Source organism: Sorex araneus, chromosome 4 (assembly GCF_027595985.1).
Source record: "Sorex araneus isolate mSorAra2 chromosome 4, mSorAra2.pri, whole genome shotgun sequence".
NCBI classification, from domain to species: Eukaryota; Metazoa; Chordata; class Mammalia; order Eulipotyphla; family Soricidae; genus Sorex; species Sorex araneus.
The window spans coordinates 70418723-70436121 of record NC_073305.1 but is presented as its reverse complement, the minus strand read 5'-3'; the positions used below and the strand labels follow the sequence as shown (position 1 = coordinate 70436121).

General features: G+C 43.2%; 1 protein-coding gene across 1 annotated transcript in view; it reads left to right on the top strand.

Annotated features, from left to right (window-relative positions):
- The window catches only part of RYBP (RING1 and YY1 binding protein), a 93981-nt gene extending 77041 nt beyond the window's left edge, over positions 1-16940 (top strand). The window contains exons 3-5 of the mRNA XM_055136524.1: positions 15589-15765; positions 15861-15959; positions 16361-16940. Coding sequence (XP_054992499.1) covers positions 15589-15765; positions 15861-15959; positions 16361-16613 — 529 coding nt within the window. The 3' untranslated portion in view covers positions 16614-16940. The remainder of the gene's footprint in view (positions 1-15588; positions 15766-15860; positions 15960-16360) is intronic.
- The last annotated feature ends 459 nt before the right edge of the window (positions 16941-17399 follow it).

The following is a 17399-nucleotide window of genomic DNA, read 5'->3' as shown; positions in this document are numbered from 1 at the left end:
TTTTTATGGGTAATCAAACTTCTGCAAGCTGGAATATCATTTTGGAGATGCCACTAGCTTTTAAACCTTTCAGAGCTGTGGGGGAGGTCTGATGCCTAAAGGCATGTCTTTCTTACCTTCTTTTCTTTCGTCATAGCCTATTTTGTCTCTTTTGAAACATGCTCTCAGCCTTGGTTCTTATATTCTTATTCCTGGGCACAATGTCTCCCGATTTCTTTCAGAGTCTGAAATATCTTCCCTTTTCTTTCCTGGAAAGCCGGGAGGGAAAATACTTGTTTTAGAGAACACTTAGTAAAATGGGAATCTATCATCCGTTCCTCTCGACATTTTTAGCTCTTGCCACAAAATGTTTGAGAGCAGAATCCCATGCCACCTTTGAGCACCCTTGGGAGGCATCTCTATCCCTATCCCAGGGGGACCAGAGGCTATCGCACAGCAAAGCTACAGGTGGACCATACGTGATTCTGTAAGCTGGGCTCTTTGAGATTGGCAGATCTGCCACAGAAGGTGTACAACCCCTAAAACGATGTGTAAACAGGGCCTGAGCATAGTATAGTGGGTAAGGCACTTGCCTTGGACACAGCAAACGACCAAGGTTCAGTCCATGTCATCCCACTTGGTTCCCCCAGCACCACCAGGACTGATTCTTGAGTGCAGAAACAGTATTGTTACCCTGTGCATTGCCATGTGGGATCCAAATCCTTAAAATAAATAAAAATTAATTTTAAATGATGTGTAAGTGTCAAGGCAAGGAGTATGGCCCTTGAGCAAAACTTGTGAGTACCTCCAGCAAACAACACCCCATCCCCAGCACAAAGCTAATTTTGTGGACCAACTAAGAGATAACCCTGGTGAGCATGTGTGTGAAACACTCAACTAAAAGGGTATAACTTACGTTTATTTATTTATTTTGGAGTTTGCACCACAGCCAACAATGCTCAGAGCTTAGTCCTGACCGCGTTCATGAGTCAAATCCAAGTAGCCATGTGCAAGACAAGTGTTTTACCTGCTGTGCTGTCTCTCCAATTCCAAGAGTGTACACTCTGTAAGCACTGCAGCCTTGTGTTCCACTGGTTAGCACCACACCTAAAACATGTGAGCTCCATAGCCAGGCATGTGTGTAATCTCTTGTCATGGCAGCAACAGCAACAAATGGAAGAGGGGAAGGGGGGAGAATGGAGGGAATCAAAATACCATTTGTTAAGAGTGAAATATTTTTTACAAAGCAGCTGTAATTTTTATGGAATTATATTTTCAGCTAATTTCTGAAGAAAATGCATTTGAAGAAACTGAGTTTAAGAGGTAACACATTGGGGCTGGATTGGGGCTGGAGTGATAGCACAGTGGGTAGCGCGTTTGCCTTGCACGTGGCTGACCCAGGTTTGATTCCCAACATCCCATATGGTCCCCTGAGCACTGCCAGGAGTAATTCCTGAGTGCAGAGCCAGGAGTAACCCCTGAGCATGGCTGGGTGTGACCCCAAAAAAGAGAAAAAAAAGAGAGGGAACACATTTCAGAGTCACCTTGGAGTGGATGAGATCCTTATTTTAAGGTGGAATTTGGGGTGGAATACCACTTACTTGGAAAGTTTTTATACCAAAATGATGCAAATACTTGCAAGTGCTATTGCACCATCCCAGTTAGGGTATCTAGTTCCCCCTTTTACAAACCAGGGATTAGGTAAATCATTGTAACTGCAAGGGCTCACAGGGAATATAAGAATCCTGTTTGACGCCACAGTGCCTACTCTTGTAATGGGGTTTGTCTTAGGTTAAGTTAAGGAGACTTTAAACCATTGCAATATTTGAGGTAGGAGGAAAGGAATAGGATTGATTCAGGGGCATGTGTTGAATCCAGTGGATTGGAAGAGAGGAGTTTATCTCTGGAAGGACACGACCTTGATTGGTATGTTTGGCTTCCTATTTTGCGGTAGTCTACATTGATTCTTTATTGCAGGTTCTCTTTGATCCCATTCTTTCACCGACTTGTGTGGTTTTCCTTCTCAAGGTTTACTTGGTGGGCAGTGCAGGTTAGTGGAAAGAGCATAGACTTGGGTTTAAAATTCTGCTTTGAAAGTGTCCCTCTCGATGGTGCTGGGGGGTTGGGGATGGGCATCCAGTACCTGAGATGCAGCCTGAGGCATAAAGCCACTGCATGGCCTAGGTGTTGATATTTATATCTTTCTGTTCCACGATGGCAATCTAGATACTCCAAATTTAAAAAACGAATTGCACAGGGACCAGGGAGACAGATACCTCCAAAGTGGTAAAATTTATGCGCAGCACAGCCTTGTGTGAGAGACCCTGAGTTTTTCTTTTTTGCAGTGGAAGGGGAGGTGCTGTTGCCGCCCTGCATTGCTTTCCAGCTACTGCTGGATCTGAGTGCAGGAGTTACTTATGGCACTGCTGGGAGGGCCAGCTGTTGGGGCTTTAACGAGGGTCAGTTGCATGCAAGGCAAGAGCTTCATCTGTCCTATGTGCCTGAGTTTCATACCCGAATCAGGAGTCACAGGGAGCTGTTCCTATTTGAGATAAAAGGCTATACAGAGGACCTCAGTTCCAAGGCCCCCAAAGTACGTCTTTGTAATAGGATGTGTTGCGTGCTGGTGCAGCCCTCGCTGCTTTGCACAGAGGATCTAGTGACACCCTACTTAGGAAAGGGATGGGAGCAGTATGCTTGGGTAGTTGGGTGAAAATCCTGTCACAAACTGTTCCTTGTGTGTTCTCCACACAACTTGGAAAACCAGTTGGGAAAACTGTGGCTAAACAGGTGTGACTTTTGCAAATAAAGTAGGGGAAGGATTTCCAGAATCTTAGAGATCAGATCTACAAATATATGGGTATGGTAAAAGGTATCTTCTGAGAAAGAAGGTCCTGTAGAACTTGAACTTCGGCTAGAGTCTCATTGGGTGGAAGGAGATGAGGAATGGAGGACTCCTTTGGAATGTTGAGACTAGGAAGATAAGATTTACTTCTGTAAACCGTGTGGACAAGGTGCAGGTTTTAAGCTGAAGCCTCAAAAAGTTTGGACCTTTGGTTTCATGTGTCAGGTAGGATAAGAGGGAAGGGACAGTTGGTAGGCTGCCTGACTTGCACGTGGCCAACCCTGGTCATCAACCCAACATCCCATATGGTCCCCTGATCCCAGCCAGGAGTAGGCCTGAGCAGCACCACCCACCCACCCCTACCTCAAAGGAAAAGAGGAACGACCACAACCCACCAGATGGGACATTGTGGAACAGGTGTCTGACTCCTTAACTAGAATGAAGAGTAATGACGATGTTCCAGTGGAGACTAGATGGAGTCAGGCCTTTCCTGAGGGGGTGGCCAGTGTTGTGAGGGCTTATGGCATGTGGAGAATGAGGAAGAGGAGGAGTACACAGAGAGCATTTCTCATCAAGTTGTTGGAGACTGGTAGTCATAAATGTTTGAAAATGCTTGACAGGTTCCTTACTGGGAAGGTTCTTTTGAGAATTGTGCTTAGGCAAGACGAGTACTCATGGGTGGGGATTGCACAGGATTAACTTTTCATATAGAGTGGTTTTTTTTTTTTTTGGGGGGGGGGAGTCCTAAAGCAACATTTCCTTTGCTCTTCTTCTGATTTAAAATGCAGTCTTCAGTGCACAAAAGGCATTGTTAAAATGATTCAAAGTTTTCTTTAGCTAAAGTGGATTTTGATTCTTGAAAGATTAAGTTCTTAGGCACTAAAATAAGGTACATGCTTGGACCTGTTAAGATTAAGAATACCACTGACGGTGTTTTTCAAAATACTCTTTCTGAAATACTTCTTTTTGAAGGTTGTTTTTTTTTTTTTTGGGTGGTACTCAGTGCTCAAGAGGTCCTGGGACCCCCACTAGTGATTCTTGACCAACTAACTTTCCCTCAGTTCAATACAGGGGCCAAAGGATGCAGTGTGCTTGGTCCCTGAGGTGTTGAGGATGGGTGGGCCCCTAGGGAATCTCACTGTGCAATGGTCAAATCACTCTCTAACTGCTGTATTAACTCCTGACCTCGGTTTCTCTTCTTAATTGGACAATTCAAATTATTTTCTGTTTGTTTTGAGACTAATTCATGTGTAGCAAATACAACTAACATTTTATTTCAGATATTTACTACATTGTTTAAATTGAAATTCCCTTGTTTTTAGCATCCCTCACTACCTCAGTAAAAGGAAATAGTACTTAGAGAAGATCTGGAGAGCTAGTGCAGGGGGTAGCACACTTGATTTGTGCTCAGCTGACCCCAGTTCCATCCCCCGTCCTACTCCCCAAACTAAACCAGGTGTGGCCCAACTTCCCAGTTGTGCTCATTGAATTGAAAAATTCTCAAACTCATGCTACTCTCTGGCTGTTCACTCCTAATCATTTTAGAGTAGTTTAATATTTACTCACTTTTTTAAAATCATTGAGGTAATAATGATACCCTAAAAATGTATCCTTTATTAGAAATGCAGCTTGTGATTAATCTGAAGTACAGGCAGCAATTTAATAATCAAATGTCTTCCCTTTAAGTATCTGTTTGGTTTTTTCCCCCAAACTTTTGTTTTTTATTTTGGTTGAATCACTGAGATATACAGTCATAAAATTGTAGGCAAACTACAACCAAAGGTATTTATATTTAGTGTGCTTTGCAATGCAGTTTTGTGACATGGCTATAACTTCAGAAGGGTTAAATGTATTTAAAGCAAGGTTTTTGACAGGTCTGAAGTGATTAACACAGCAGGCTGGATTGCTTTAGTATTTCTTGGAGAGAGAAAGATTTGATTCATTTATCAAGTTTATTTGCGTCTGAAAATGTGCTTACAGATTTCTAGTGTCTGATTCCTCTTATAACCAGTGACCTGATGTGTTGGGTGAGTGGGTTATGACAAAGCCACTGAATCAACAGTATATTTTGTGTTTTTGTACTTAATGTTTCTTTTTTGTTTGTTTTTTAAGCTAAATGAGTTACTGGCACAGTAAAATGCAAACTTGCTTGTATCTTATATAATACTTGATAGTTTTCTTCATTGAAGAATGAATTGCAGGCACCAAGAATAGCCTTAGAGATCACTTACTCTAATATGTTTGACCAGTGAGGAAACTGAAATTTATAGAGACTTTGTAATTACCCATATTTGATCTCCTGCACCACGTATGGTCTCCTGAGCACCACCAGGAATGATCCTGAGCACTTGCCAGGAGTAAGCCCTGAATATAGCCCAAACACTTAAAACAAACAAAAAATTGTAGTAGGGCGTCTTTGCTGTTAAAGACCTAGCTCTATTTTCCCAGCAGTGTGACCGGAGAGTGGTAAGTACACTGTTCTAGACCTTTATTGGACTCATTTTCAAATCTTGTGCTGTCAGTTCCTTGGAAATTAGATCTAGCATCCTGTACACCTATAAAGCTTTTGAATGCATTGGGCGTTAAAAAGGCCTGTTCAATAACTAGGAAAATTAAGACAGTACCAAGGGCAAAACAGAGAAGATGCTACACCGAGTATTTTCCCCATTTTCGCCCGATGGGATTTGAGCAGCAGGGGCTGCTGATCAGAGGTCAAGTTGGGTGGCCTGTGTAACACCATCTTCTAGGTAAGCCGATGAGGTCTAAACCTGTGGCTGCAATATCAGCATTTGAGGTTCTCTGCCTCAGGTGAGGAGCAGTGACCTTAAAACATGGACTAGACTAGTCTTCAGCTAGCAGAAAGCTCCTTTCTTTTCATTCCAGAATCTTGACCTGTAGAGTAAAATTTTATATTAAAATATGAAATGGAGATACCTAATAGAAATTAAATTGATAGCAAAAATGGCCCATTTCGGGAAAGATGATTGTTCTTTATGTGATGTCAGCTAGTTGTACTTTATCAGTGCTACTTGGGAGAATTTTTGGAAGGCCTAAGGGACATATTTATTATGAGACAGTTACTCAGAACATTCAAATGGCCCCAGTAAGGCACCACAAGGAAGAGGAAGGGAGCCAGATTTATAATCTGTTTGAAATACTTTTATTCCTTCCCTTCCCTTTCCTTTGTTGTTCCTTAATGACCGGGAATCTCACATACTTGGCTCGGGTGTGCTGGAAAACTTTAGGCCCACTTTTTGAAAGTTGTTCAAATACTGTTTTTTTTGCTGGGGATGGGGCAGGGTGCTGGGTGCCACTAGGACTATCCCTCGTGATGCTTGAGTGGCCATGTGGTGCCAGGGTTCAAGCGCCATGCCCTATGCATACCACACCTACTGTCTTTTGAGTGACCCCATTGGCACATGTCTAGTTTATTATTTTTTATTTCTAAAGTATTTTCTTAATCTGCATTTGGAAGTGATGTGGCTTTTCATGTTTCTTTTTTAAAGTTTGAGTTGTTTCAGAAGTTTCTATCCAAAGGTTGATCTGTTTGCTTCCATGATACAGAACACTTGCTTGCACAATAAATCATGGCACAGGTCTTACTTTCTGTCAGAGAATCTCTTGCCTTTTCTTCTCCCCTTGCCGCTGTTTGTTTTGTGAGGGTTGGGGTGACTTCCCAAGCTCGGTGGGCAGGAGCTACTGTAGAAACTACCTAACTTTATGGTATGATTCAGTGCTCAGGTCTGGTGATGCATTGCAGCTCAGGGCGTAGTGCTGGAGACCTCTGGGGCCACCCCCCGGGAAGTGGTTAGGTGCCACTGGTCCTTCAGCATGCATGCGTTGTATCCCTGACCACTTGACTGAGTATTTCCTGGACTTCTTACACTAAAGTTATCACAGAGAGGAGGCCAGCGAGGGAGGAGAAAGGGGTAAGGCACCATGTGACCAGTCGCTCTTCTGTCGCCAGCACTGCATGTAGTGACCCCTGCGGACAGAGCAGGGCATAGCTCTTGATCACCTCTGGGCATGACCAAAGCAACCATGCATCACCTTAAAAAAATGTAGAGACCCTGGAGCTTTTATTCATATTGGTTGCATCTGCAGAGACTTTTCGTACCGAAAATTAGTTTGAAACACAAGAATAAGAGTATACAATAATGCCTTTCATTAGCTGCCACGGCAGTAATGGCACGTGTCATGGAGTCTTTGGAAAGTGCAAAGAAATTAAATAATGTCTTTAAAATGACGATGAAAAATCATTATGAATGGAACTGATCTTGACCTGTGGACTCTCCAAAAAGGACCTGATGGCCCTCAGGATTTTCTGGACCACCCTGGAGGGTCACAGACAAGCCACGACATTTTTTCTTTCTTTCTTTTTTTAAAAATTAAAAAAATTTTATTAGTAAATCACTGTGGGGTACAGTTACAAACTTATGAACTTTCATGTTTGAATTTGTTTTACATTCCTCCAGCAGTGCCCATTCTCCACCAATTTTCCCAGTATCCCTCCCACCACCCCCACCCCAACCCCCACCACCCCACTCTGCCTCTGTGGCAGGGCATTCCCTTTTGTTCTCTCTCCTATTGGGTATTGTAGTTTGCAATAGAGATACTGAGTGGGCCATCATGTCCGGTCTATAGTCCACTTTTGGTACGCAAACATTTACATTTTTGGTGGGGGGGGGTCACACCTGGCAATGCACAGGGATTACTCCTGGATCTGCACAAAGGAATTACTCCTGGTGGTGCTCAGGGGACCATATGGGATGCTGGGAATCGAACCCGGGTCGACTTTGTGCACGGCAAACGCCCTACCCAATGTGCTATTGCTCTAGCCCCAAGCCACGACATTTTTCCATTGTTGTCAAGATGGCTTATAAAAATTTATTTCATTTTCAAAAACTTAAATCCTTTAAATCTCCTTGTACTATTGAGTATGTATCCCTGAGTTTTTAGGACATAAAAATATTTGAAAATGGTTTGTTTTTTTTTTTATCTGAATTGTTTGCCTAGCACTTGGTGTTCAGGAGTCCTGGGAAGGCCCCTCCTTGGCAGTTCTCTTTAGTTCAGTGGGAGGTTTTCAGGATTTGGTCCTTTGAGGGCCCTGAGAGGCTGGGAATTACCAGGCGGTGCCCAGGTGCTCTCACTGGCCCCCAAAATGCCAATTTGAGTCTGGAGTTGAGTGTTTTAGATTTTGCTATTCGTTTAGTTAAGGAGACTCCTGTTGGGATCATTCATGTCACTGCTGGGAGACGGTTACTCCTGATCCAAATATCGCCGGTACAACTTTCACGTGTTACAGTGGGAGTCTAGTGACATCCTCAAAACAGATGTGGAACTGAAGCAGGATTGATGAGGCTACTTGGTGTTCCTGTTACTGCTATATAGCATAATTAACCTTTAGGACACTAACATATGAGACAGTTATAACTAAAATTATGTGCAAGGGAAATTCTTTTTAGAATATCTGCATGCTCTGTGTTAATATGTACAGTGGCACACTTTGCCTCATTTGTTGATTTTACCTCTATTAAAATAGGTATTTTTTCCATTTCAGGAAATTAACTTTAGGCCCAGTTACGTAGTTCAGCTGCGAAGCACACGCCTTGGATGTGTGAGACCTGTGTTCTATCCCTGAAAACAATAAAGTAACTTAATTGAGTTTAACAGCAGAAGAAAGATGAGTGGGAACAAGGAATAGATTTTTAATCTTCAGCAGTCGGAGTCAGGGACTGGAGAGGTACTATAGAGCTCTGGTATGGTGGCTGGCCTCACATTGGTGGATCCAGGTTCAGTCCTTACCTGTATCATCCCACTGCCCTGCCAGACTGATTCCTGAGCCAGCACCATCGGGTGTGACCCCACCCCAAGTAAAAAAGATTAGTGGAGCATAAGGATATTAAAAATGCTGTGCAACAATTGATCTTAGCAAAGTGAAATGATGGTAGACTCAGTTATCCTTGTTACAAAATACTGTTGTCCTCAACAACTGTCACAAGGTTATAGAGTGGTTTTGTTGTCCTAATCATAGCCTGTCATGAAATTGCTGCAAGAACAGCACTGAGAAAGGCCCTCAAATGTGAACCAGCAAATTTAGAGAACACTCCTGTCATCAGGATGAACCATTTGTTACAGGGACATCTGGAGTCTCCTGCATCATGGAAGTAGATTGAAGCTATTCTGTAATTTCATCTCCCTATATCTGAACAGATGAATATGTGTTTATCCCTTTAAGGCTTTGGGAATTTACTTCTAACCTAGATTATCACTCATATGTTCTCATCTGTACTCTTCAGTGAGCTGGATGACCACAGCGGTGTGTCTTACTGATAGCACTGCACTGTAGCACTGTCGTCCCGTTGTTCGAGCAGGCACCAGTAACGTCTCCATTGTGAGACTTGTTACTGTTCTTGGCATTTTGAATACGCTGTGTGGGCGGGATACTCTTGGTAGCTTGCCGGGCTCTCCGAGAGGGATGGAGAAATGCACCAGCTCAGCCGAGTACAAGGCAAACGCCCTATCTGCTGTGCTATCGCTCCAGTCCATCTTACTGATACTGTCCTGTAATACTGAACAAATGGGAAAAGGTACAGGAATATCTTAAAGAAAAGCTACTTTTAAAAAGTCTCTCTGCCAAACATTGTATAACTGAAAGAACACCAGACTAGCAACTCTGGGCATCACATTCTGCTCAGGCTGAGCGGCGCTTCACGTGTACAGGGCGCGCGCACGCTTGCTCGAGCTCACTCTCACGCACTCTCCCTCCCCCCCCAAAGGAGGGCAGATCCAATGGAGTTAGCCACATGCAAGGTGAACTCCTTTGCCTCTATCTTATCTCTTCACTCCCACTGATTTTTTTTAAAACTGGGAATATTAGTAACTTTCTCACTTGAATATTGTGGATAAAATGAGACAACTGGCCTTTATTTTTTAGTTTAAAGTCAGGTAGAAGGGGAAGACCCTTAAAAGTTAGCTTCTTTAAAAACTGTTCCCTGCAATTCAGGATTTTAAAATAGTTGTCTGACGTTGAAGGCCATTGATGTTAGAGCTAGAATCATATGTAGCAGGTGGAATAAACAGAAAATAAGTGTTTCTTTAGGGCTTCTGTTCTAGTCATCACTGACAAGGATCATGAGTTTTTCTTGAACGTAGTTGTTGGGATGTGCGAACTTCGAATCTAGATATGTTCATTCAAAGCGCTTTATCTCTGAGCCACATCCTGGCCCTGTAACGTGGATTTAATAAGGCATTTTTCCAACAAAGAAATTTTGGGGAGTCGCTATTTTCACAGTTTGTTTTTTGGCCACATTGACTGTGTTTGGGATCAGTCCTGGTGGGCTTCTAGAGACCAGTGTCTGCTGTGTGCAGGCAACCACCTGTCCACTCTGTCTCTCTGGCCCCTCTGACTCCCACTTACTTTTTAGAAATACTTTAGTTGGCAGGTGTTACAAATGTTTGTGCATTGAGTACTTCACTGTGTTCCATCAGTAATGAAACATTCATCTATTGTTTAATAAAATAAAATCCATTCTCTCTGTCCCAGTACTCTGTGCAGGTGTAGCACTTGTAGCACTGTCATCCCATTTTTCATCGATTTGCTCGAGTGGGCACCGGTAACGCCTCCATTGTGAGACTTGTTACTGTTTTTGGTGTATCAAATACGCCAAGGGAAGCAGCTTGCCAGGCTCTGCCTTGCGGGCGGGATACTCGCAGTAGCTTACCAGGCTCTCTGAGAGGGACAGAGGAATCAAACCTGGATCAGCCAAGTGCAAGGCAAACACCCTACCTGCTGTGCTATGGCTCCAGTCTCTAAGGACAGGAAAATAGTATGGAGAAGCTCTTTTTCATGACAGTATCATGTGATGGTCTATCATTAATTAGTGGCTCTATGCAAATGCATCTCAGTTGTTAATTTTTTTTTTTTTTGGCTTTTTGGGTCACACTCAGCAATGCTCAGGGGTTACTCCTGGCTCTGCACTCAGTAATTACTCCTGGCGGTACTCAGAGGACCATAGATGCTGGGAATCGAACCTGGGTCTCCCGCATGCAAGGCAAACGCACTACCCACTGTGCTATCACAGCAGCCCCTCAGTGTTAAATTCTTAAGGTTGCTAGTAGATTGCCAAGTCAAGGAAGGTATTTGGGGGGCAGGGGATGTGACAATACCTAGAGAGAAATCAGTGACATATGTAAACTGATTGGATGAAAAGATATTTAATTGTATCATTGTGGGTATAGACTGAATGAATTGATTGATTCTTTGGGCTATTAAAGTTAAACTTGGGCCAGAGAGATAGTGTAGTTGGCAAGGCATTCTCCTTGCATGTATGCATCCAGTCTGATTCCTCAGACACAGCCAGGTAAATAGCTTCAAACAAGGTAAAAACAGGTGGATTTCCGTAAGTGGGGGAAACATGGTGGTTCTGGACAAGCCCAAGGAAAAGATTGTTAGATATTGTTTTTGTTTATTAAATCCCATTAAAAGGTGGCTTTGTTTCTTGTGGTAGCTGAAGAAGTACAATAATAAAAGTGAGGGGTAAGAACACTTGGCTGGGAAGGAAAAAAGTGTAAGGGGAATTGTCTCTTTATGTGTTCTCTAAAAGTGGCACTAGTGCACATCAGAACAGTCCAGAAAGGTATCTTGTTATATGTTTTGATCTGTGTTCATTCTTTTATATATGCTGGAGGATGGGATTTTTCCTTTTTAAAACATACAGACATCACTAACGCTATTTATGCTTCACTTCTTGTAGAATGGACTTTTCTGAAATACTGGCTGCTCAAATGCAAATGTTTAACATTTTGATAATATCTGACACTGAAATTTTTGTGTTTATTTTTAGTGATGCAAAATAGATTATATTGAAAGATTTAGATGTGAGGGGAGGAAGAGAGATAGAACACAGGGGAGAAGCCTGATAGTGATTTACGCCACATTTTTATTTGTGAAGTATTAAAACAACAAAAAATTATACAGTAATTTTAGAGCACAGAGCCTGGGGTGTTTGGGGATCGTGAGACTTTGTTGTTGTTGTTAAAAAACTTTTCCCTTCTCTTTATTTCCACAAGGAGAGGTTACTCAGTTGCTGTGCTTGTCAGGGCCACATGCTTTGTTGTGGCCGTGGGAAAATCCCAGATTACCATGTCTCTAGGATGATTTGTGTGGCAGTGCCTGGGATTGAAGTCAGGCATTCCGCTGAGCTAGCTCTAAAAACCTACTGTCTGTAAGACGCCACAGCTTCAGTGCCTCATTACTTAGGAAGGAATTCATATTCCCTTTATATAGTATCTGTAAAGCATCTGTGGTCAAATAGTTTTTCCTTGATTAACTTTTAAATTTGAGATTTGTTGCCCAAAATCCGTACCATGCACTTTGATGTTTTCCACTATACTGTGAAAACAGTTAACTCTGTTTTGAGGTTTGTTGCTTAGGAAATTTAGGTTATTGTGGAAAACCTAGACTCTTAACTCAGTGTTAAAGGATGACTTTCAGGGCAGAGATGCCATAGGGTTAGGTATTTGCCTTGTTTGTGGCCAGACCAGGTGTGATCCTCTGAGCACCACTGGGTATGTAAGACTTCTCCCCCCCACACCCCCAGGAGACTTCACAGCGTGATAGTTCTGCTCAGTAAATGAACCAGAAATTATGGTTTGACACTGAGGCAATTTCATTAAGTAAAATCTGGGTAACTTTTTATTGATCATCAGTGATAAACACCTTGATAAATATTTCTCCTGGTAGGGAACATCACAAAGGTACTATAAAGCATTCTATTCTTGTCAGAGTGAAGATGGTGGGTAAAGGGTTCTCTTCAGAGGCGTTGGTGATTGGGGCCACTCAGCAGTGCTAAGGCCTTAGTCCTGACTCTACATTCAGGGATTATTCCTGACAAGGCTTGGGGCAACATATTTGGTACAGAGGTGGGGGGGTGGATGTTGAGCCTGAGTTAATTCTATGCAAGGCTAGTGCCTTCCATTGTACTGTTGTTCAACCCATAGAGGTTTCTCTTACACGTTGGCTGCTGGACTGCGGCCTGGGTTCATTTGGACCTGGGCGTTCCTCTTTTCCTGTGCTCAGATCGCACTGTCAGCATAGGTGCACGTGGCTTTTCAAAAGTGGGCTGTCATTTGAGGTCAGCTTCATAAGGAATCCCAAGGACTGGAAGTGGACAGGCCCCTGCCCTTGAGCTGGAGGTGGGGGGAGAGAATCTGCACACACCAGTCTGTGTGAGGTGGGGGAATCCCAGTTCACTACCCCGTGAGCTTGGGCTCTGTACTCTGTAAGATGGAAGTACATCGCCTTAAGGACGTCCCTCAGGCCCAAAGCCCTGATCCCATCTGGTTCTACTGTCCTAACAGTGACAGTGATGTCTTATGCTCACCAAAGATTTATGTTCACTCTGATTTCATTAGCCTGGGAATCGCTCTTCTCAGTCTTACCTGCTATGTATTTCTCTGCAGTGTTTATTCTTTATCCCTCCGCTAAATCTTTTTATTGAATTGTTGCGGCATTTACTTTACACTGTGCTGAATGCCATGGTGGCAAAGATGATTAAGATGGTGGGTTGATCGGCATCAAAGTTTAGTGTGATAGACAGCCTTTGTGTGAATCTAAAGTGAGGTGAGCTTGGATGGGCAGCCAGCGTGCTCTGGTTTGCAGTGCTCTCGGGCCAGATTGCCCCACGATAGAAATTGCAATTCTTCCTCAAGGTGTGATTTTTCATACCTTTCTTTATTCATGTTTGACAAACATGTTTGATTCATGTTTTTTACTTCTTTATGATAGTATCGATCGGTGTATGGCGATTTATGTTAACTCTGATTTCGGTAGCCTGGGAATCCCTCTGGACGGCTAATCTGTTTGTCTCCAGTGCGTGCTCTTGCAGTGCTGAGTTCAGGAGATGGTCTTTGTGCACATTAGCCCGGTCCGTGTCCTCTTTGAAGGGGGCTGCCACTGCCTTGGTTAAGGCCTGTGCAAAGAGCTCTTGTTCGGGGGCCATTGCTTCCTCCCCCCTTTTTTTTTGGTTTTTGGAGTCACAACCACGACTCTCTGGGGTTACTCCTGACTCTGCACTCAGGAATTACTCCTGGCTGTGCTCGGGGGACCATAAGGGATGCCAGGGACCAAACCTGGGTTGGTGGTGTGTAAGGGAAATGCTCTGGCTAGCCCTCGTTGCTCCCTTTCTAGGCTGCTTCCCTAGAAGCAGAAGTTTGGATTCCTCACTCACTGATGAGTAAGACCAGTTAGCGCACAGAGGTGGACTTTGAGGCAGTTGTGTCTCGTGGGATGTGATCGTAGGTGAGCAAAGCCTGAGTGCGGAGAGGCCAGCAGGAGAGCTGAGATAGTAAGCATGCCTTTGTACAGTCCTGCTGAGCTGCTGTTCAGGCCCTTGAAGCTAGCCCTGGGTGGTGCAGGCTCCCCATGATGAAATAGCATGTTGGTGTCACCTGTCCCGCAGCCCTCAGCCCCATCACACTGCTCCCAAGAGCTGGTACTGCAGTACCTAATCTGGCAACTCTTTTCTTGAGATAGACATGTTTAAGAAGGAAGTCTTCTTGGGGCTGGAGTGATAGCACAGAGGGTAGGGTGTTTGCCTTGCACGCAGCCGACCCGGGTTCAATTCCCAACATCCCATATATAGGTCCCCTGAGCACCGCCAGGGGTAATTCTTGAGTGCAGAGCCAGGAGTAACCCCTGAGTAACCCCAGGTGTGACCCAGAAAGCAAAAAAAAAAAAAAACAGAGGTCTTCTTTACGTGACTCTTAGGTGTGTTTTCTACATTCTCCAGTGCTCCTTCACTGATTCTGGTTGATGAGCCAAAACAGACTGTCCAGTTAATTTTCTCTGGATCACAAATCCATCCTGGGGAAATGTGAGGGAAGTAAGATACCACGATGATCCAGCTTGTTTGGGTATTTGTATCTGGCTTCTACTTGGAGCTTACTGTATTGTAAATGCACTCTAAATGGGAAGACTGTTGGAATAATTTTTCAATTTTCCATGTATAGAGTGCATGAGCTTTCCTTTCTCACTTTTCTCTGGATCTGAATGGTGGTGCATTGTGAGTCGTGTTTGGCACCACTTAGGATGTGTAAACAATAGCATGAGGAGCCAGTGTCAGTTGGAGATTGGCTCAGACATAATGGTTAATGGCACAATGAATATATCGCTTGTCTAAGGTTTTTTATGACGACTTTCAGTCTTTACCCTCTTGGGAGCTACTCTGAACCACAGTTGCCTTTTTATTGCTCTCTGTGTGTTGTCCGTGCCAATCACAGAGCTGCAGGGGGCACACCAGCTCGGTATAATTAGATTGACGAGTGAATGTCACACTTGAATTTCATTCTCTTTTCAAGGGATTACCAGTGTCCATTTAATAAAATGAGATTAACCCTCTGCAGCAGGAATATTTAAAAGCTGTCAGTAGATTCTGGACAACTCAAAATAGTGATCCCAGCACTCCTAGGAATAGTTTTGTGTGTTAATTGACTGAAAAGGTACTTCATGAGTGTGGAGGGAGGGTGTTTGTGATAGTGTGTGTGTGTGTGTGTGTAATTAGGTGTCTATACTTAAAGGGGATTGGAAAGAAAAATGTTTTTATAATGTATCTATACTAAGACACATAAGTGAGAAAAAGCACCCATCTGATTTTATTTAGAGTTGCCAGTTAATCGGTAATAAATTACCTAAGAAATCTTGAAGTTGAAGATGCAAAGTCTCTATAAGGCAGGTAACGATGCATCTTTTCTTGAATGTTTAGAAAACCTCGGATCAATTCTCAGCTGGTGGCACAGCAGGTGGCACAGCAGTATGCCACCCCACCACCCCCAAAGAAGGAGAAGAAGGAGAGAGCGGAAAAGCAGGACAAAGAGAAACCGGAGAAAGAGAAGGAAATCAGTCCTAGTGTGACCAAGAAAAATACGAACAAGAAAACAAAGTAAGTTTTCCTGGCTAATTTAGTACAGAATTGTTTTGAGACTGAATTAGACCTTCTTTTAAATGCCTTCTTTTGTATCCCTTCCCCACTTTTAGACCAAAGTCTGATATTCTGAAAGATCCTCCTAGTGAAGCAAACAGTATACAGTCTGCAAACACAACGACAAAGGCCAGTGAAACGAATCACACCTCAAGGTATTTGAACCCTGAATGAAACTACAGCCCTGATTTGCCTGGTTGTAATCAGGAACTGAGGGAGTTTATAATAGCTTAAGAGGTAGAATGAAGAATCTAGGTGTGGATTGTGGGCTTGTTAATTTTTGCTGTAGCTGCACTTTAAAAATATGTGAGCTCTGGTTAGATCCCTGTGACCAAAACAGGAGAAAAAGATACACTGATGGTAGTCCTGCAGTGCTCCAGAGCTTTGCCGCCCTGTTACCACTGAGCTGAATTGTTAGCAGGCTCTCGTGTGGGTGGTGGCAGCTTAGATGCATGGTCACGGTGTCTTGAAGTCTGTGTGTTGCTGACTTCCTGCCAGAAGATGCTCTAGTCTATAGCTGATTTAATGGCCTGTTTCCCTGTGGTGTTGCTTTCAGGCCCCGGCTGAAAAACGTGGACAGAAGCACTGCACAGCAGTTAGCAGTGACTGTGGGCAACGTCACCGTCATTATCACAGACTTTAAGGAAAAGACTCGCTCCTCGTCAACCTCGTCCTCCACAGTGACATCCAGTGCAGGGTCAGAACAACAGAACCAGAGCAGCTCGGGCTCCGAGAGCACAGACAAGGGCTCCTCACGGTCCTCCACGCCCAAGGGTGACATGTCAGCCGTCAATGATGAATCTTTCTGAAATTGCACATGGAATTGTGAAACTATGAATCAGGGTATGAAATTCAAACCCTCCACCTGCCCATGCTGCCTCCACCCCTGGAGAACCTTCTGTGGACATCGACCTCTTAGTGATGCTGCCAGGAAAATTTCTGCTTGCCATGGGCGTCTGGCCACCAAGGAATTTCACACCCTGACGATTACTCTTGACACTTTTATGTATTCCATTGTTTTATATGATTTTCCTAACAATCATTTATAATTGGATGTGCTCCTGAATCTACTTTTTATAAGAAAAAAAATCTGCTGTGCACAATTTTCCATGTACATTACAACTGGTTTTTGTTTTGTGGGGGGGTGGGTGGGGAGGGGGAGGGAACTTTTATTTATTGTGTTCACAAACTCCCATCTTTTCAGCATATCCTTTAAGTTTAGTTCTTTCTTCCAGTTATACTATGTACTATCAGTTTTGATATAACTATATATAAATATAAAATTATATATAAAGGGTTATTGAAACCAATCCATGGCAACGCTGGTGCTTGATACACTGTGAAGTGAATACAACATTGAACAGTTAACACATCTGGAACAAGTCCCTTCTATGAAAGTGCTGAAATTAAGTTAAAATCAGTCTTACATGAAGTGTGTTCCAACCCACGCGGGAACTTGATTCTCATCTGTTTAAAGAGTACTGGACGATATAAAAATACATATATATATATATTTTTTAAACAATGTGATCTCAAATTTAAAGACTGCTCCAGATAGCCTGCATTTGCAATGGAATAACTGACAAATCACAAAT